At 30.9% G+C, this 21,761-nt stretch overlaps 3 protein-coding genes across 4 annotated transcripts; 1 reads left to right on the top strand and 2 right to left on the bottom strand.

Annotated features, from left to right (window-relative positions):
- Positions 1 to 1,277: 1,277 nt before the first annotated feature.
- On the top strand, positions 1,278 to 4,878 carry LOC113512717 (protein l(2)37Cc). Of its 2 annotated transcripts, none has more exons than XM_031909745.2 (5): positions 1,278 to 1,480; positions 2,021 to 2,110; positions 2,683 to 2,844; positions 3,674 to 3,855; positions 4,297 to 4,878. In XM_031909745.2, exons 2-5 carry the CDS (start codon positions 2,023 to 2,025, stop codon positions 4,687 to 4,689), a joined length of 825 nt encoding a protein of 274 aa, XP_031765605.1. In that variant the 5' UTR covers positions 1,278 to 1,480; positions 2,021 to 2,022; the 3' UTR covers positions 4,690 to 4,878. The 2 variants fall into 2 exon arrangements, with proteins under 2 accessions (XP_031765605.1, XP_026752434.1); XM_026896633.3 differs by having other exon boundaries at positions 1,281 to 1,419.
- Positions 4,879 to 6,839: 1,961 nt separating this feature from the next.
- LOC113516912 (inactive peptidyl-prolyl cis-trans isomerase shutdown-like) lies at positions 6,840 to 8,978 on the bottom strand. Its single transcript, XM_026901410.3, has 4 exons — positions 8,664 to 8,978; positions 8,265 to 8,565; positions 7,922 to 8,121; positions 6,840 to 7,712 (listed from the first exon to the last, which is right to left on the bottom strand). The coding sequence occupies exons 1-4, from the start codon at positions 8,711 to 8,713 to the stop codon at positions 6,953 to 6,955; spliced, it is 1,311 nt and encodes a 436-aa protein (XP_026757211.2). The 5' UTR covers positions 8,714 to 8,978; the 3' UTR covers positions 6,840 to 6,952.
- A 1,396-nt stretch (positions 8,979 to 10,374) lies between these two features.
- Positions 10,375 to 20,580, bottom strand: LOC113516625 (myosin-VIIa-like). The gene is made up of 11 exons (XM_026901064.3): positions 20,423 to 20,580; positions 18,933 to 19,190; positions 18,304 to 18,491; positions 16,813 to 18,020; positions 16,451 to 16,695; positions 15,358 to 16,197; positions 14,937 to 15,272; positions 14,399 to 14,613; positions 11,869 to 14,195; positions 11,286 to 11,779; positions 10,375 to 10,788 (listed from the first exon to the last, which is right to left on the bottom strand). The coding sequence occupies exons 1-11, from the start codon at positions 20,444 to 20,446 to the stop codon at positions 10,573 to 10,575; spliced, it is 6,351 nt and encodes a 2,116-aa protein (XP_026756865.2). The 5' UTR covers positions 20,447 to 20,580; the 3' UTR covers positions 10,375 to 10,572.
- Positions 20,581 to 21,761: the final 1,181 nt, after the last annotated feature.

Here is a 21,761-nt window from a genome sequence, read left to right as displayed (position 1 = left end):
CATTGTTTGTTTATTTTTCATCCAATTACCATCTGTTTCCCGCTAACATAAACCAGTTAAGTACTTTTGTTGATGATTTAACTAATAGATGAGAGCAGAATTAGCCTAGGGAGATTTGTGGATTATACCTATATGCACCTACACAGTAGATAAAGTCACTTTTACTCATTTATTGGAAATCGTACAAACTATCGGGTAAGGTTGTGATTATTGGATTAGTACTTACACTACTCGTAGTGATCTGATTAGATAATTTCCGATACAAGTCACTTTATAAATAGACAAACATTAAACCGCTAACTCTATAATCAGCCTTTATGCCCCCTGTGTTATCACCAGCTTCCTAGTCTAAAGGGGCTGGTGATAAATACAATAGCTGCAAACAAATCAATCGATAAATACGTTATCGCTACCATAGCATGATGATCGTCATGTCGTGTACATATAATAAACATTCAAAAATAAGCGTCTCCATACAATGGATTTCTCATTATACCGTGAAGCATAATTAAGAAAAACAAAAAAAAAAATAACATTTAATTCGTGTTGTTTCCAATTTCATATCTTGAGCGTTTAGGTAATTTTGATTTCTCAATTTTTTTTATAGATATTTTTTACGAAAAGAGACGAAACAAAAACAAAATTAGTAACACAAAAAAATAATAAAAATATTAATTCAATTCGATGCTAATGTATAAGACCAATTTTATCACAACTCGTTTATTCACTCCAACATTATATATAATATACACAGCATAGGTCAAGTATTATTTCGATTTATCAGACAGATTATTAATTATCTTACTTAATTTAGTTTAAGATAAGACTTTGCTTCTCTTTGTAACTTAAAGTCTGTATAACGGATTGTGTTCTGGGGAACTTTTTGATGTATTTCTTACTTAATATTTCAATTTAATATCACAGCGACCGAATTTTTTATTTTAAAGACTAATATGAAATAAATTTCTAATTATAATCATTATCATAACAACCGTTAATTGTACATCGAAAATAAGCCTCTCCATAGACCGCCATGAAGAACAGTCCGAGCCACCTGCATCTATTAACTTCTCGGAATATTTTTCATGCATGTAATCAATTTAAAAAAAAATATTATGAATTTATTTTATGATGGCCTATAAAACGGTAATTTCTGAAAACTATCCACGTAAAATATTAGGTTAAGAAGTACCTTAGAGAAATGGAGCCTCAGAATCGACTCCAATATTAAACAACTGAAACGTCAAATAGTTAAACGTCAGATTTAATTTTTTAGTCTATAGCGTTCTAAAGAGCATTCTTTCGCCTTTTAGATTTTTCCAGTCATCTAAAATTATACAAAAATTTTATTTACTGTTAATTTATTAAATTTTTTGTGTTTCTTAAATAATTATAATTGCAGTTTTAAAACGTGTTAAGGTAAATTCAACTTTGTAATACCCTAATATTTAGTCTGGTACTCATTTCCCTATTTTTTGAGGTTAGTTTTGAAGGATTTCGGTATTAACATTTATTCATCTTTTTTGTAATATTTTAAACAATCAAGCATTCATTTTAGGAGATTTTATAGTCTTTCAAAATGTCACATCACAACTTATCTAAGTGATATTAAGACATCACTGATACTTTATTACACCAAAATTATGTAAAATTGCTTCACCGTAATGTATGTGATCGATTAATTTTGATTTAATTTAGTCCTCTTCCACAGCAATGAAATACAATAATATAGTCTAAATAATGTCAACCTAGTCAATTTCATTTAATACCTTGAAACCTGGCTGGAGATGATTGTCAATGAGTAGCAGTTTCATTGGTAGAAGTATACCATGCTGCCGATATTGTAAATAATCATTATCTCTGGCTAAATTGATCTGGTTGTTGATTACGGTTACCTCTGATTAAGTTGATCTTATATTTGGTAGCCAACTCTGTTATAATGTAATGCATTGGTCTTGTGATAATTATTTATGTACAAACAAATTTTGCAAACTAATAATTGGATATCCCTTATTTCCAGAAATGGCTGCACAACTTTTCAACCGCATTGGTCAGCTTGGCCTTGGTGTAGCACTTGTTGGTGGAGTTGTAAATTCTGCTCTATACAATGGTAATTAATTTTATAAATTATGTGGGTATACCAATAACATGGTTTGGCCTTGTAAAAAAATTTAAAACTTGTTAAATTTCAGCATTGAAACTTTAAAAGTTAAAATTAAATAAACAAAATTAAATATTAATAAACTATGAAACCTAAAAATAAAAACAAAATATGACAATTTGTATTGTCACCAAATTAAATTATTAACCAAATGTATAGGGATTATACCAAATGTCTATTTAACACCTATATATCATGATAGACCAAATGTTACCAGGAGAAGTCAAGTCTCTGGTACCAGTATGTGTGCTTTAGACAAATAACAGAGACCTTTCATTTTTCTTTGGCTATCCTAAAAATAATCTATTGCTTCTATGGTGGAAGCCATATTTTTTAAAAGAAGAAGAAGAAAAATAATCTGCCATGACAAAAAAAATCTCCTTTTACTTCTTCTCAGATACATTTAAAAACATATTTTCTGCTATAATTAGAGCTAATTACATACACACATTATCTATGGTCATATCACATGGTCAATTATATATAACTTGTTTTAATTTAAATTTTATTTATATTTTCAGTTGACGGTGGTCACAGAGCTGTCATATTTGACAGATTTGCTGGTGTCAAAAATATGGTAGTTGGTGAAGGCACCCACTTCTTTGTCCCTTGGGTGCAGAAACCTATAATTTTTGATATCAGATCTAGACCAAGAAATGTTCCAACTGTGACAGGCAGTAAAGGTAAACTTTACTTTAACTTTTTTTTAGTAACTCATCATTATTTCATATATTGATTAATATAACAGAACATAGCATGTTTTTCAACTTCATCCATTGAAACTCAAATAAAGTGCATAACTACCCATGCTGTCCATAGGATTCATAGATCATAAAGCTTGGCATCTCCTACCTTTATTGAACCATCAAAGTTATTGAAGTATAACTCAGATTCCTTCAAAAGAGGCATAAAAAAGTGTTTATATAAGCTGTATAGTGTGGGCCGCAAATTAGATGCAATATTGTTTTCGACCTGCTGCTTACACAAATAACTTTCATTATCACTTACTATCATTTGGCTATGGAGTCATTGTGTCATGCCAGTATAAGAAAATGGAAATTATTCATATATTTGATGACATTAGTAGTCTAGTAGATACACTGCCTACCTTCTGATGATTGTAAGTTCAATATTCACACAATACAAACATATTCATAGCTATTTATTACTGTAATACATAAATGTTTATTATATACATATTTACAAAAAAGTATGTTTATCATTTATCTAGTACATATAGTTGTACTCTGCTTAACTTGATACTAAGTAGCACTGTGATACTTATTTATCTTATTTTGAAGCCAATCTCGATTTACACTAAGTCAAATTTCAATTTTGCTTTTCTTCATTTCTCTATGAATTAAATGTATAAAAACTGCTTTGTAAATTTTTCTCTTGACATAGAACAATATTCTAAGTTAGAACCAACATGTTAGACTTGTTAATGCATTTAAATTTGTTATTAAATAATATGTGTAAGTTCTAATTATTATTTTTCACTCCACTTTCCAGATCTACAAAATGTGAACATCACCCTTCGTATCCTGTTCAGACCTGTTCCTGACCAGTTACCAAAGATTTACACTATTCTAGGTGTAGACTATGATGAAAGAGTACTACCATCAATCACATCTGAAGTCCTCAAAGCAGTTGTTGCTCAATTTGATGCTGGAGAACTTATTACACAAAGAGAGGTAACTATATTTCAAGTTATTTCTATACATAATTATCACTTTTATATATTCTATTAACTTTTTTTCTTAACTAATGGTATAATTTTTATAAGAAGCTATTCATTTGACTTTTAACCGACTTCATTAAATGCTTTGAGGATTTTAAGACATTTAATGATTATTATTCTTATGAATTATAGTTGTGGGCACTTAGATTTAAAACAAACTGTTGTAAATTGACTATATTATTCATGCTGACCTTATTATTTTGAAATGAAAGTATAAATACCATCTATATACAAGAAATTCTTACATGGTGACTATTCACACCATGTAACAATTTTCTTTTGCATATAGGTTAAATATAAGATAATCACTATCTTCAAGTTAATGTAGGATTAATTTCATTTTTACCTGACTTTTATACCACTCACAGGTATCATTATAAAATTTCACTTGCAGGTTGTATCACAAAAAGTCAATGAAAGCTTAACTGAAAGAGCAGGACAGTTTGGTTTGATCCTTGATGACATTTCTATTACACATCTAACATTCGGCAAGGAATTCACGCAGGCTGTTGAACTCAAACAAGTGGCGCAACAGGAAGCTGAAAAGGCAAGATTCCTTGTAGAAAAGGCGGAGCAGCAAAAGAAGGCTGCTGTCATTGCGGCAGAGGGTGACGCGCAAGCTGCCATTCTTCTAGCAAAATCTTTCGGTAGCGCCGGCGAGGGCCTTGTAGAACTCCGACGTATTGAGGCTGCAGAAGATATCGCATATCAACTATCGAAATCACGTAATGTCACTTATTTACCTCAGGGGCAAAATGTACTGTTAAATCTTCCTACGCAAAATTAAACGGCTGATTATTTATAATGTATATTAAGATTTATTGTGGTGGACTCTATATAATTGCATTTGTATTTACACAATGTTTAATATGAAATAGTGTAATAAATTTATAAAGACTCCACCTATAAAGAACATAGTGTTGAATTAGTTGTATGTTAAAAATATGGTACCTACATTAAAATTTTGTTGGAAATATATGGTATTTCTCTTGTATCCATACAAATTCAACCAATTCAGTGTAGGTGTATTTTGTACTCTATAACTGTTAAAAAGAAGTCAATTCTATGAAGTTTTCAAAGGATATAAAAAATAAGTCATAAAATTTTACTAATTTGTATGAATTGAATAAATAAATCATTCACATTGGCACAAATTAATTTGTAAAAAAATCGGAATCCATCTGAGGCCACATGTGGTTTAATCAATAAACCACTTATTTTCTTGTAGAGGATGAATATCCCGCGACCCTCGACTAATGAAATTACCAAGTTTCTATATCATTAAACATCTTGTTTAACAAATGTTAAAACATATTTAACAGTTTTATTAAAAGACAGAATTTTTTATCAATGATATTACTATATCACTGATATAAAATGATACTGAAGACAATGCCCTTTCATATAATTCACCCTCCTCTTTTATAATAAATGTGACTACTAAATCTGGCCAACATTTAACACTGTACACGACTGTTTTGAAAGTTCAACGCTCTAGTTCCTATTGATTGATATAAATGCCTACAGTTTCACTTGTATTCAACAAAATATAGCTTACCATACAAAAAATCTTGAAAGTATCAAATATTAAGGACTGAACCAAATAAATACATCATAACTAGAATTTCTGCATGTATACCTTTTTTTTTAATATTATAAGCAAGGATGAACTTATGGTATCTCTATAGGATAAAGTTAATCCAACATAGGAAGTCTTGAGTAGGCATCAGTAATGTGTAAAAGAGTATTGAAGCATATTTAAATACTATTACATACGTACAAAATATAAATATACTTCAATCTACACTAATATTATAAAGAGGAAAACTTTGTTTGGTTGTAATGAATAGGCTCAAAAACTACTGGACCGATTTTAAAAATTCTTTCACCATTCGAAAGCTACATTATCCACGAGTAACATAGGCTATATTTTATTTTGGAAAAAAATAGGGTTCCGTAAGATATTTGGATTTATCGGACACAAGGTGTAAAAAATCACCCAGAAAAGTTACTTATTTTGCGTATGCTGCCTAAACTATAAAAGATAGAACCATAAAATGTTCTAATTAATTGTAGATCTTATAAATATCTACAAAAAAGTCCACGACACACTACTACTACTATTACAGTGTGTCGTGGACTTTACTAGTGTGTCTACGTCGAGTAAGGCACAACAACCATTTTTTTATTTAAAAATCTTAATTTTTTTAGACTACATTTAAACGCATTTATTTTAGTAATGCTATTAATCCTTATCAAAATAAATTATTTCATCACTAAGTACAGTTTATGTATATAATATTTGGTCTTTGAATGATTAAAATTGGACGTTTTGTTTTGAAGTTATGTCGAAATTAAAATATTACGATTTCTGCAACAAATCGGAAGAAAAATTGTATAAAATTCGCTTATCTTTCGCGAACTGACTAAATAGTTGCTTATAATGAAAAACAATGATCTACGGTTTTAAAGTACTCATTGACAAATAAGTCTACGATAGCATATGTCTAACTATTATGATTAGGTCACAATAATCATTTTTCTTTCTCAAATTACGAATAACCACGCTGGTCGCCGTCTGGGTGGTATTTTCATACTCCAGTATTAATCCTTATCCAAATAAATCTATCGAGTTATTTTTTTAAAAATTGCATATTGCGATAACCAAGATCCACGCGGGCGAAAGCTAGTAATAATATACAAATATATAATAAACAAATCTAAAAATAATACATACATAAATATTAAATATATACAAATTTAATATATGTAAATGTAATGCAATTGCATTTTTTACTATAATGAATATGCAAAATATAAATAATCTTCATTCAAATAGACTTATTTACAAGCTTTAAATCAAATTTGTTTTATGATTCTACTACTGGGTTTGAAATGTTGCTATTTACTGAGAATAACCTTAAGAAACTCAACACATACTCTTTCCAATTTTTTTATGTACTACATAATTTAACATTTGTATGGGTATGGTAACTATAATTATCACAAACTTTAAAAAACTTTCATGTTCTTCTACTTTCTCTTACATCTTATACTGAATGGGTATCATCAGTGAGAAGAGATTCATTATCTTTATCTAAAGCATAATTATCCTTATCAAAACCTCGTGATTCACTTTTATTTATTTTATTGAAAAATAAATTCTCTCTTATGCAAGCTTCTTTTATATATGCACTTTCTGTACTATTCAATCCTTCAGGCAAAGTCAGTTTACTCAAATTATCATTTTCTTTAAAATTCTTAATTAATGTATCTACCTCATGTTTGAACTCATCACTAATTAAAAGCATATGAGGACTGGAACTTTTAGTCATAATTAATTTATTTTGATTACAAATATTTCTAGTTTTTGTCAATAACATCATTTCATTTCTCATATCTTCATTATCTGGGTGTAACTTCATAGCTCTCTTTAACCTTTTTTCAGCATAATCAAACTGTCCTATCATTCTTAATGCTTTTGCATTCTGAAACAGAGCTTTTTCATTATTCCAAAGGCTATTCAACCTATTTAATTCATTACATGATATACATGCCCTTAATGGTTGCTTAGTTTTATTGTAGCAAATAGCTAGATTAATATATAGTTTTATTAGCATTTTCTCTTGAATAGATTCCTCAGTTTCATCAGCTAATCTACATTTGTGTAACATTTCAACTGATTTTTTAAATAACTGTATGGCTGCAGAGAAATTATTGGTTTTATATAATGTGAGTCCAGAGCTATATAACATTGTAACTTCTTTATATATTCTTTGAAACATATTTGGTTCTGAAAAGTCTATTGGTCTGAAAGATTTAAACAGTACAGTTAATAATAATAAAAAGGTAAGTAACTGGAAAATCTATATGAGTAGATATTATTAAAGACAATTAAGGCAGGATCTAAAAAATAACATTATAACTTACAGATAGATATATCTACCATAATTAATTCCACAACTATACTATCTATATTCATTGGTGGTATCCTAAATTCATAAAAAAAAATGTCTTACCCTTCTTTTGGTGTTAGAATGCTTTTCACAAGTTTTATATAAAAAACACATTTTGCTTTAGGTTTTATTCTCGGAGGGATGCCCATTTCCCCATACATCACTTGATATGCGAATAAAAAGACTGACTTTTCTCCAACTAACATTGATTTGATAGCTATCTCAAGACCAGGCAGTAAACCATTATCTTTAAGATTCACAATCTGAAAGAAAATATAAAAATATGAATAAATTTAAATCCAATATTTAATTATTCATATTTGTTATAAACTTTTTTATATATACTGTCATTATATTATAATTAATTTAATAAATAAATAAAGTTTAAAACACATAATTTACATACCATAGGTTTTTGAATAGTTTTTACGTCAAAGGGCACAGATTCATTCTCCCAGTAACCTGAAAATGCTACTGAAACTGTATATTCTTTATTTGGCAACTGTCCACCGCCTTCCTCAAGGACCTTTTTTTTCACATACCCAATTTTATCTATGGGTATCAAAATTTTCTCAAATTCTTCAAAATTTTTCATTGGGGCACCTAAGAAATCAACAGGGTTATTATCGTTACGCTCTAATTCTTCATTCTCTGTGTCATTATGATCCTGATTAATGTGCAGTAAGGATCCAGTAGTTAGGACTTGTCTGTAAGAGAGATAATATGTATATTACATTGTTATTATTGAAATAAGCTAAAGAAAATAAAAAAAATATACAGTTCTGATAACCAGGCATAAACATACCTCAGATCTAACCCATTTTCTAAAACAATTGGCGATGATTTAGATTCCATTTGATAGTGAACGAAAGTACAGATTTAAAAAATATATATTGATATTAATGCATCAAAAGTAATAATAATGGAATAAAAACAATTTTTAATTGGTATCTAAATACTAGCTGATATTTATTTTTTATTTATGACATGTAACTAAAAGTATGATCTGATAAATACGACATCAGCTTGGTGTAATTTGAACATAATGATAGTATTGCAGATAAGATTAATTAATTAAGATTTCCTATATATACAAAGTACTCTGTGGATAAGAACGTAGTTCTCCAAGTAGTCTGTGATAATGATATCGTAGTCATGCAGTCAAATCCTTATGATTTGACAGTAGCATAGATTAAGCATAGTACGTATAGTATTATATAATCTGTAAGACAGTAAAATCCTAATCACAGATTAAAGAGATTATGTCTAAAGATCCCAATTATCCGAATTGCCTTTATTAATTTTTTTTTTCTTAAACCTTTTCATACATGTATGTACCAACCACGCAAATTACGCGGCTCACTTTAACGCTGTTTGACGCATTATGCATCGCATAATGGAATGATAACAATAGGAGTAGGGGGGAAAGGGATCGTTAGTAATGGCACAGATAATGTAATACTATTGGTAATGGAGACTGAGAATCCCATTGCTAGCAATATACCCAACCAGGTCGACCTCCTCGCGGTTCTCCCTGGAAACTATCATGGTTAATTCCTGATGAATTCATTATGATGGGCTAACTGGCCTGTTTTCATTCTCATCTATCACCCTTCATTGATGCTCCGCAAGCGTATACCGTTAGCGCAGACGGGGTTACCATACTATTTTCATCCATAAAAAAACCATAGGAGTAGCGGGTTTGGGGGGGGGTGGTTTAATAATGCGAACTACCAGTCCCATTGCTTTGATTTTATTGCATTATATATACTTGTCATGACCTCTACGTTATCTCCCTTAGAAACTATCGTGCTGATTTCCAAGAGTATTCATCACTATGGGCTAACTGACCTGCCTTTTTGGGGGAAAGAGATTGTTAGTAATGGGAATTTACCAGTTCCATTACTGCCAATATACTTTATCAGGTCAAGCTCCTTGCGGTTCCCCCTGGAAACTATTGTGGTAAATTCTTGTGGAATTTATTATAATAGGTTAACTAAAAACCTCTAAAAACAAACTTACTTAAACTTGCGGTCCAGTTTTTAAACACAAAATTTAAAGAATTATGGCTTTAAACTGATACATTAATTATAAGACCTACCTACTTATTTGTAATACACTGACAATATTTTATTCACTATGAAGTTAACACATACAAACATTTATGGATTTAAATAGAGTACGCGACCTACTTTGCAAAAAAAAACTATATAATCATGACATCAATTTTGAAAAAAAATTACACCATTATATTAATGGTGTCTTTACATAAGTATAACGGGAATTTTATGAACTTTGTCATTTTCGACATAACTTTAAGATGAGACGAAACACTGTTACGCACAGGGCCGTTTGTTGGAGTTTTAATACTGGCTGTTGACACTGAGTTTTTTTAGAAATATGCTCTAAAACTAAATAGTCTTACTTATCTCAATTTGGTGTACATGTTTTGAAAAGGTAAATACTACCTTCTATAGAGAAAAGCATTACGAGTATACTAATTAAAATATAATAAACTAACTGTACTTTCTTTATTTGGTTTTAATAATTAGGAACAATGAGACATCAAAAGTTAAATTAAATTACAATAATACATACTTATTACTAGGTATTGAAATTACTTATTCATAAGTCATCAATGTAAACATAATTAAAAAATATTTTATATTTAATTAATTAGGTAAGTATATTCACTTTTCGTAAATATGTACAAATCACAGTGCTTCTCTTAATGTGGTTCGGGAATTTTGTGCTAAAGATTGCCGCAATATAGCAATGTATGACGATATCAAATCATCCATTTTGTATCCCAGGGAAGTTTCGCATAGTATCTTCGTTCCTCGAAGAAAATTGCCCATGGTCATGTGGAAGAATGTGTTACCAGATGACCAATTAGATATTTGGGAGAACGGATGGGTTACCAATACATCCTGAAAACCAACAAAAACGTATTATAATATATCTTTTGTGCCTCTACAACTTTCTACCTGATAGAAGTGGTAACTGTAAAGTTAGTGCGGCGCACATGGTGTTCTTTATATGTAAAATATATGTGTATAATATGTATGTATAATATAGATACATGTATTTTATAAAATAAACTTATATCTACCTAACTTATTTTTATTTATTTCGAGAACGTAAGAATGAACGAAATACTGAAATCTTTATCCCACTACCTATTATCTAAAGGAAAAAAATATTAGCGGAAACTAATAGCTACGTTGCTAGCATATCAGCTCTATTTCCATGTGGTATTTCTTAGGAATACCGCGGTTATTTTTTGGTGAATTCGTCACGATGGACCGACTGATCTACTTTTATCATCACCTGTCACCTCACTTGTGCACCGACAGCATATACCAATAACGTAATTAAGTTACCATTTCATTATTACCCAATACAAAAAAATTAAGTAAATACTTACCCGACTTTGAGGATGAATAACATTGACTCCATTTTTATTTATTCCAATAATAACCAATTCGGGATACGATGGATCTGATGTTTGTTTAACTTCAAAGAATGCTGTACCAAATGTTGGTAACTGGTAAATTTTCTGAAGAAATGCTTCCTTGGCTTCGTTTTCTGCCATGAAATTGATCGATTGATAGGCATTGCTGATTGATGTTTTCCATGCAGATTTAGACTGTATCCTGACCATGTCTGGTGGTATAAATTCTTCCAAAAGATCGCCAATTTGAGATAAGAGAGATGTGTCATTACCAAATCTCGCTTTATAAACAAGAGCTGCCAACTCGACAAGATCCTGTTTAGATGTTTTATGATAACCTCGTAAGTACTTGGGCAACTCTTGTGGGAAGTAGAATATTTGATCTGCATTTTTATCTTTACCAGGAACAGTATTAATCCACAGTTTTTTCATAAAAAATATCTGGTAATTCATCTGAACTAGTGTACCTACAAATTGAAATAGTAATTAAAAGATATAATATAAGATATAATCAGTAACAAATAAATTAGACGAAAAAAAAAAATAATATACTAACTTCCTCGAATAGGACGTGTCTGCTTCATCCATTCTACTAGTTCATAGACAAAATCAAAGAAATAGTAATTTTCGGGAACAGAAAATACTTTATCGGCAATTTTTACGAACAAACTAAATCCGTCGCTATTCTTCAGGCTTAACCTTCCAGTTATTTGCTCACAAAGATCCTTAGCTTTAGTGGCAGAATCTACTTCGAAAGCTTCATCTGTATCATCTGGAAAATATACTTTATGATATATCTGCAAACTTCTATGTTGAATAGCTTCAACCTCTACAACATATGGAGCATACATTCTTGGTCCACTCTTTTGAATCCTAAAAACACGTTTTAAGCATTCTTTAGCAATAGGATGCGGTCGAGTTTTAAGAAATTCCACTAACTCTTTTAGTAGAGTTGGTCCACATGCAAAAACACCAGTAGCCAGCCACATCAGCTCCCAGCCTCGTTCTTCACTGAGTTGTATCTTATTATTAGTAAGTTGCTTCATTATTTGGCAGTATATTTCATCTCTAAGTGCGGATTCTGTAATTGCTGATTTAAATATTTCATCTGTATATTCCGTAACCGCCCTTGCTTTTGGAGCAGGCATGTCTCCCATATACTTTAGAATTCCGATGTAAGCGATAACCGCGTGTTTTGAAAGCTGGTCATTTTCTAATAGTTTTTTTAATAAAGGTTTACGAATTGGTTCTCGGCTGTGGACCCATAGGTCAGGTAATATCCCCTTCTTAGCCGTAGTTAATGTTGAATGCCCACTAATGTGTGTATTGCTTTCTTTATTCTCTCTAAAATTTTCTTTAGCAAAGTTTTCTAGAGTGTACATTCTCTTCCTCTGTGCTGTGTTATACAACGATTTTAGTTTTTTGTTAGCGTTTATATTACCTTTTTTAAATATACTTAAAACGTTGTCACTTGGAATGGTTAATGTTGGCAAAATGTATACTTGCTCCGTAGGGAAAAGTCCTTCTTGACCATTACAAGTGCCATGACCCCATGTAGAATTCATTAAGGTTTCACCATTGCAATCTTGTAAAAGTGTTATAAAATCTCCTTTTTTATATTGCAAAAAAGATGATGCATCACTATAGCCTTGAGCATCACTTTGGGCGATTACATATATAGATCTCCTTTTCAGTCCATCGATAAGATATATTATAAGAGAGCTCAATTCACTAGCATCAACACTTTGAAATTCAAATTCTTCTTGTTGTATTGTTCGAATTGTTATTCTACCTACATTATCATATTGTTCGTCTTCGTTGTACGCAACGTAAGTTATTTCGCAAAATGTAATTTCAAGAAGAATGGTCTCGGACTGATCTACAATATAGATCCCCGTCCAATTCACAGCTATTATAACAATATCTTTATTGATAGTGTCACCTTTAACTTTCATAGCTTCAAAAAATCTGGAGAAAAGCATAGGCCATTTAAGTTTTGCAAATATTACAATATCTTCTTTGCACCTTAATGGGTTTATTTTTGATTTTATACTCTGAGAGGACTCAAATGCTTTTGTAACTAAATGTTCCCACTTAGTTAACGCAGCATCATTAGATTGAATAAATTGATTTGGTATATAATTTACAATAACTTTGCGTAAAACATTTGGGTCTATCCGTGATCCATATTCAACATAATGTTGCTGAGCAGCAATCATAGCCAAATCGTTCTCTGAATCGCATCGATACTCTCCGAATTTGACACCCTTTGCTACTTGGTGATAAATTAAATTAGTAGCAACTGCATCTTCAACTGGGTTATGCCAAGGAGTAAATATTTCTTTTCGATAAAAAAGCCTCCACGGAGCATTTTTCTCAGGTGTGCCTTGTTCCTTAGCAAATTGCTCACATTGGGAAATTGCATCCATTATGTGTTCTCCTTCACTTCCTAAAGACAAAACCTTATCATACAAAGTTATATACAGGGAAAAACCAAATACATCAGTTAAGCCTATATTATCTGCAATTTGTTGACAGATTTCTTCCGCTGTAGTTGCTGAATCAGACTGAATAGTTTTTACTGACTCATCCATCAAGGTAACCGTTAAAAGTATTGGTCTCTTCGTTTTTGTTGCTTGTAATTCCAACCAACTGGGTGGTTGGGTTCTAGAGCCATTCTTAAATGTTCGTAAAAGTCTAGCTTCACAATATGGTGCATACCCAGGAGGACCTCCACGAATAAAGGATCGTAAATAATTTACAAATCTTTCCGAGGGCGAGAAGCAGCCGACACATAGTGACAGCAATATCCAACCACGAGCATGTGATGCTTTCGATGGATTATTAGTCAGTTGTTTGCATATTTGACAGAATATTTCGTCTCTAAAACAAATTAGATTAGTTACACATTTCTATTTCTTAATCGAACCTTAATAAATAATAATAAACACATAAATGTATCTAGGTAAACATTATTAGGAAAAATATTATAGCTCGACAAATGATAGCATATGTTCATTGCATGACGGACGTACAAATACTTAATAATATGTATCAATATAGTATATATTCTTCATAATGAGTACCTTAATTCTTTTCTAATAATTCCATGTCCAATTATAAAGTGAAGTTTTTCTAGATTGGAACTTCGTTTAGCATGTAACCAATTATTGTACATTTCAATAGTAATTTCGTCGTTTAATAAGCTTTTCATAAGCTCTTCATTTAACTTCGTCTGTCGCTTTAGTGTCTTATTTATCATTTTTTTATTATTTGTGTTGCTCTCCTGACCTAAAAGTTCCTGTAAAACATACAAAAATATGTATAACATAGTTGTAGAATAATAAATTATCAATTTAACAAATGATGGAACAAACAACATATGAAAACGGACTACCTAGTTGTAAAATTAAATATATCAATGCATATAAGATGTCTAACAACAAAAATTACAATTGGTGTAGACGTTTTAATATATTACTACGTGTTAAAACACAACAAACAGGGTGGTAAATATAAAGATACATAAAATATGGGTTAGAAAAAGTGTAATATATAAAATTTGTACGAGAATACGTTAATTTAATAAAGTACAAGTATTAAGTTATATTAGTTGTGGTTAACCTCAAATTCTTTGCTCTTTTGGAATGCACGTCCCACAGTATTTGAAAGCTTAGTCATAACAGGCATATTGTCAACTTTATCGTCTACATATCTTGGTTCTGGCAAGTCTCCCATAAATCTTAATATTGTGGTCCATAAAGCGAGTGCAGCTTCTTTATCTATTGGTGACGGCAATTCTAAAAGTGAGTGTTTCAGCTGTTTTCTGGAATATTGATAATTCGTGTTTCCTAAAAAGTATGTAGCGGCAAATTTCCTGAAGTTGTACTCATCAATAGGTTCTTCTTGAACTTCTTCTGGAATCGGTATTACTTGTCCTTCGGGTTGAGGAGTGGAAGTCTGAAAATTATAATTGAGTCTACGCAATAAAAACTGAAAACTTAATTGGTTATAATGAAAATAAGAATATATAGCCATGACTAACCACGCCAAATCCAGTACCACGTATTGTTCCACGTGGAGTACCAGTATCTTGGAGAAATCCAAAGACATCATCTACATATTTATCATCTATCATCGCCAAGTTTTGAGCGCTATTTTCTGTTGCATCTTCCTTTGTAATCCATATAGTTTTCATCAGATCGTTTATGTCTTTTTCGTAGTTATCTTCAGCAACATCGACACTAATTATACCTGTACGTAGTGCTTCATCTTTATTTTTTTTCAATTCGGCCAATTTTGCTCTAATAATTTCGCCCTTTTCTGTAATCATTTTTCTAACAAGGTAACCTTTGCAATGCGCTTGAAATTTTGTAATAAATTTTCGCAAGTTTACAAAAGTCTTTCTCAGTTCTCTAGATCTGATAGCTGCCTGCAAGCGTAAATATCCTCTTCTCATAATGAGGTATTTTTTTCTGTAGCCACGAGCACGGAAATGCTTTTGAATGGTGATAGCAGCATCTCGTAATCTGAGGAATCGTTTCCTAAGAACAAATCTTCTGGCATTTGCTTGCACTTTAATGACAGCTCTTATCAACACTTTATGCCTTAATTCCTCAAGCAAAACGTCGTGAGTGTCTTTAAGAAATACTTTTGTGTGTCCAAGACGAAAGTCGTCATCTTTCAATACTTGACTGCAAATTTTCTTGGCAGCAATTTTACAGTCTGTTTTCTCCGCTGGTGGTATATCAGGTACTATGAGACGATAACGATGCACAAACTCATAGTATGAATAGCGAATGGGATATCCAGCTTGTCGAATTTTTGCAGTTTCCATCAACCCAGCATATCTTAATTGTCGAACACATAGTGCTCGATCTAAAACCTGAAAAAAAGAATATTTATAGGTCCTAATAAGAGTCATAGGTATCTAATATATAACAATCATCTTTACTTCAAACTACGCATTCATATCTGTCACGAATTAGAACCGTTCTTATAAGACTAACATTAGCAATCCATTGACTATATTTTTAACTAATAACTACTTATAATTTATACATTATTACAGTGAATACTTGCTCCTTTAATTCCACAAAAATTGAAAACAAATAAAAATATTTACAATACCTGCTTACCTTTGGCTTTTTAAATTCATTAGGCTTAATACACCGAACAAAAAATGGATGGCATGCGTACAAAGTTTTCATCAAAGACTCTAAAGATGTTTTGAATTGGTGACTCAGTGAAATTGTCTTCCTACTGCCACTCTGTGTAGACACGGTATCAATACTGAACAAATTTTTGAGAAATGAATTGCCTGAATCTAATATCATTTCTTTTATATCAGCAGTTAACATGTCTCTGTTTTTATCCAAGAAACCTGAAAGTACATAATGTATTGTATTTTAAATACCTAGCTATATATTTCTTATGACAATAAGCACAATTTAAAGTATGCACACTCTTATTATTCTATGCATTTATATTGTTATCTCACCTTTTACTTCATATTGTACGTTTCCCGCAAAATGTTTAATACCAAATATGTGTTGATGTGTTGACTTAGGAGCTATATAACAAGCTTTATTACTGTGGTTGCTATGAAGTTTACTGAGCAATGTTAAATCAGTGCCTTTAGGAAATCTTGATTCCTCATCTATGAGTGAAAGCAAGTTCATCGGTTTTAATCCAATCAGATCTAGGTTTTCTTGGTTATCAACGTAATTAATATTAGTCCAAGTTATACCTTCCTTCTGGTACTGCTCTTGTTCAATTTTGAAAATATGCTTCACAAAAAATTGCTGTAAATTTTCGTTTGCATAGTTGATGCAAAGTTGCTCGAAACTGTTTGATTCAAAATTTTCAAATCCAAATATATCTAGAATACCAACTGAATTGCTTGATAACTGTTGATCTTTGTGTAGCGTTTTATTTATAACTGTGACTATATAGTCAAAAATATGTCCATAAATTGCCTTAACAAGTGCATCTCTACCGTCCAATGCTGCGGAAACGTTTACATTAGACACAACTTTTTCCCCATGTGCTACGAATGTCTTTCTTGTTAATGCTTCACAAAGAACCGATTTGTTTACTCCTAGAAGATTTGCAACTCTAGTTGCATTGACCATATCAGCAACTTCCGATGACTCAATATTATTTACACTAAAGCTTTTAAATTTCAAGTTCCCCAAATGCAATATGGCGGAAAGAAGGCAAAATATAGACCACACTTCATTGTCAGTAAAATTAAGAACTTTAAAAGCGGACCTTATGTCGGCAAACTCCAGACTATCGTTACGGCCTTGACATGTAACCATATTTCCAGAGTTCAAATAATTGTAATCGGTCGGACGACCTAAGTCTAATTTCTTTTTTTCTTCAGAAGACAATCCCTCGACAAGGGCGTAAAATATGTGGTAATTTCTTTCACCTTGATTTTGAAAGACAATACGCGATTTTTCTAAAAGGTATTGCTCTATATTGCCACCTTCGATTATACCCTGCTTGTTAAAATATATGTTAATATATTTTCCAAATCTGGACGAATTGTCGTTTTTTACTGTTTTAGCATTACCAAATGCCTCTAATACTGGATTTGTTTCTTGAATTTGTTGTTCAATCCATGAATGCTTTCCACTAGCCGCTGCCAGGTACTGCAGCAGCAATTTGGTACTCTCAGTTTTACCAGCGCCACTTTCTCCGCTGAAAATATTTTAAAATATTGTTAGTAAAACAATAGAAATAAAACACTTACTTATTCAGCTATTACTAAAAATTTTCTCATTTCGAACGGTTTTTTTAATATCTGTTATGCGATATCATTGTCAAATCTAAACCAATAATGATAGTTATTTTCACAATCAATAAGATTTACTTCCATGTTGCCGTTTTTGTGAACAGAATATATATGCAGTACTTTTGAAAATACTCAAACTATTATATTACATGTATATAGATAAATTTAAAAAAAAAGTAAACATTTTACCTAATTACTATGCACTGATTTACAGTACTCTCTTTTAACTCTCTGTATGAATTTTCTCCTATAGCAAATATATGTGGGGGCAATACATCGCCGTCTCTTATAGTCTGATAAAAATGTATCTGGTCCATTGTATATATAGGCAATATTTCGTATGGATTTATAGCTATTAACATAGAACCTGTGTATGTCTGAAAGAGTACACGGATCAAATTAAAAGAATAACGAACAACAAGAACAACCAACAAAATTATATACAAATACAGTAGAACAATTGAATAGTGCTCATAAAGGATAGAGATCGGCTAATCTAATTCAGCCTTATGGTTTTAAATATAGAAAGATATATCATATTAGATATAGTACTTTGTCATCCATTCTAATTAAAAATTCACAACTATGTAGATAATAATAGTGTATAACATATTCGCAAAATCACTTTTAGTAGGTACTTGTTACTAAAATTCGTTGATTATAAAAATATATTTCATTTAGGTAGATACCACCTTCTTACAATGTTGATAATTACTTATAGATTAATTAAATAGATAAAAATTTTAATTTGTATGTATTATATAGTTATCTAACATAAATTATAATTATCTACTTGATAATCAATATTCTATACATACGTATATTAGTTGCTGATTGTATCTTATGTGAAGATTACGTAGGATTGTATACTCTTGAAGTTCGCCGAGGGTGATCATATCCTCAACTCCTGTCCTCGAAGTGGCATGTAACGGTTTCAGGACATTATTAATCGACGTCGTATATACCTTACCATCATCGTCCCGTACTTCTATTATATCACCGCTCGTTTTAAGGACCTTTACCGCTACAGGAATATCGAATTCCGTATTACCCTGGGGCTTTATCCAAACCAGGTCCTGAAAAACAATTAAATCCATAGAGAACGTTATATGTAGCTTTGTAATTATACTCGATGCTAAAGTGGCAAATTCGAATCTAACACTAAGATAGGTGTATGTGTATTAAATGTATGTATATATATATATATATTAAAAAAAAGTTTTATCAGTGTATCAGATATTAAAGGCGTTAAACTTATGGCCATAGGGTTTTACCCCATGCATGTTATATGGCCTTTATGGTATTGACAATAAAAAAAGGTAGTTTATTTTAAAAACAATAGTTTTAGAAATAAACTACCTGTGTGAGATGGTATACGAAAAATTATATCTTGTTAATCTTGAAAAATTATATCTATAACTTTTCGTATACAACTCTACATATCTATATAACATTTTGTATACCTCCTTATTAAACATTCTATTATAAAGATGCTAAATAACTTCGTTCTAGCTAATAGTATGTTCCCTACTCGTACGTTTTCAATCCTTGTGACATAATGATCATGGAGTCATTATGCCCAGTGTATTTACCATCATATTTCTCCGTTCACCGGAAACCAACATGGAAACATTGTTTTTAGTCCATCATGGAAGTCTATTTTACCTAAGCAGAAGTTCTGTATAAGCATTATAATGTTAGATTCTACAGTCAAATTGAATATTAGGGTACTATTTATTTTTTATTATTGCCAAATAAGCTAACAATCCAACTAAATAAAGTAAAAATCATCATCAATAGGTGTCACAAAAATACCGTTACATATGGTAGGTATTTTCAAAATTGTACGGCATGGAAAAGAATCTGCTGAATTAAGAAAAGTCATAAAATTTTTATAATAATTAAATTAGACTTTGATTTAAATATAAATTCTAGTATAACTACCTATACTTTACTTATCTATTTATCGACCTATATTTTATCAACAAAATATGAGGTATGATTTCAGTATTATCTGTACGGACACTATGGACAACTGGTTATAAATTTTAATTAGCTTTTCGAAATTTCCATCTAATTTTTTACCTATATATAGACACGAAATTATAGTATGTAGAATTTTTGCGATTGTAAATATAATTATATATTCTCTGTACTAATTGTTAGTATCAATATATGCTGTGTTTGCCTATAAAAAAATATTACACTTAGTTCTAAGCTCCATGATTGTATAAATAGTTACACTATATTGTGGAAATAATTGTTGGTGAATCTAAATAAATAACAAAAATTAAATCAAAAATCTCACCGATAATTGAATCTGACCAGCCATCTTCGCACTTCTGAGATTCACTTCACGTAACAAAAAACATTGTCCGCTTTACATTCACACTCGATTACAACTGTCCCTCTTATCAAATATATTCCCTTATCACAATCAGCACGGGAAACGCACAGTCGAGGCTTATCAAAAATATTTAATAGATAATCTCTAATATAACCTACCCAAATACGTCACGTTACAGGTGAATTAGGTGTGAATTTACTGTAAGTAAATTCACCATGATAAAGAAAACAATAAATAGGTAGGTAGGTACGTACCTATAGGTACTTTTTTCAATGTATGAAAATGGAATGGTAACCCCGCCTATACTATCGGTACTACGTTGGTTGGGTTATCGGTATTGATGAAGATGAAGTCAGATCAGTCAGCCCATCATGGAGAATTCGATAAAAATTAACCTCGATGGTTTTCTAATAAGGTAATTACAAGCAATGGGGCTATTAGAATTCATTATCATCAAACCCTTTTCCATCTAACTTATAGCTACTTATCTAAAGCATTTTAAGTTAATGGTCTATTTCTGTATTTAAAAATATCCATTTAGATATATCTATGCTCGAATAACAAACATTTTTAAAAAGTTTCACATGAAAGTAGACCTGCTAGGCTTGTGTGCGTGGTAGTTTAATAGGCTAAAATAGGTAATACCCGTAGATTATATAGATAGAGCCTTGAGTTAAAAAACGGGCCGACTTTTGATAAGCTAATTTGACAATTACTCTCAACTCGTTTTTTTTAATCAGTATTCTATATACAAGGCTACACTAAAAATTTTTAGAACTGGCTACTTGAAAGCAATATAATAAAAAAATTGTTAAAATTTTGAAAATAGAACTCTACGAATGATACTGAGTATATAATTTATTCGTTTGATGGTTTGGCGGCAAATTGAAAATAGTCTGTGTAACGTTATCACTAACTTAACACGAGAAAATTTTCGTGTTAAGTTAATGATAACAATCTAAGTCAACAAGAAAGACTACGATTGGCCTTTCACGATGAAGCCTCTTCTCCTGCTACTTACAACTGGTTTAATGAGAGAATTTTTTTCTTTTATTCCACTTTTGACAGTTTGTTTTTTATTATTTTGTATATAGGTAGATGTTATGATTTTTTTCTTCAAAAGACCTAGTAAAAGAGGTATGGTAAACTGTTTAATCTTAATATATAAAAAAAAAATTAATTCTCAAAAGAATAAATGGACCTAGTAAATAGTGATGGAAGGCAAACAATATTTGTGAAGTAAACTAAACATTACATATAAAAACATCACAGTAATGGAACATCAAGGTCTCAAAATGAC

The sequence above is a fragment of the Galleria mellonella genome, unplaced genomic scaffold (genome assembly GCF_026898425.1).
Source record: "Galleria mellonella isolate WM207_F2 unplaced genomic scaffold, CSIRO_AGI_GalMel_v1 utg83, whole genome shotgun sequence".
Lineage (NCBI taxonomy): Eukaryota > Metazoa > Arthropoda > Insecta > Lepidoptera > Pyralidae > Galleria > Galleria mellonella.
This window is presented reverse-complemented; position numbering and strand designations above follow the sequence as displayed.

Bases quoted from the DNA above. Each gene is read 5' to 3' on its own strand.
- LOC113516625 (XM_026901064.3), bottom strand. From the start codon at position 20,446: ATGGCTGGTCAGATTCAATTATCG. The intron at 16,198-16,450 runs GTAAGCAGGTAT...TCTTTTTTTCAG, and splicing joins ATGAATTTAAAAAGCCAAAG to GTTTTAGATCGAGCACTATG. The intron at 11,780-11,868 runs GTTAGTATATTA...TTCAATTTGTAG, and splicing joins GACACGTCCTATTCGAGGAA to GTACACTAGTTCAGATGAAT.
- LOC113516912 (XM_026901410.3), bottom strand. From the start codon at position 8,713: ATGGAATCTAAATCATCGCCAATTGTTTTAGAAAATGGGTTAGATCTG. The intron at 8,566-8,663 runs GTATGTTTATGC...TCTCTCTTACAG, and splicing joins GAAAATGGGTTAGATCTGAG to ACAAGTCCTAACTACTGGAT. The intron at 7,713-7,921 runs GTAAGACATTTT...TAAATCTTTCAG, and splicing joins ATTCTAACACCAAAAGAAGG to ACCAATAGACTTTTCAGAAC.
- LOC113512717 (XM_031909745.2), top strand. From the start codon at position 2,023: ATGGCTGCACAACTTTTCAACCGCATTGGTCAGCTTGGCCTTGGTGTA. The intron at 2,111-2,682 runs GTAATTAATTTT...TTATATTTTCAG, and splicing joins AAATTCTGCTCTATACAATG to TTGACGGTGGTCACAGAGCT. The intron at 2,845-3,673 runs GTAAACTTTACT...TCCACTTTCCAG, and splicing joins AACTGTGACAGGCAGTAAAG to ATCTACAAAATGTGAACATC.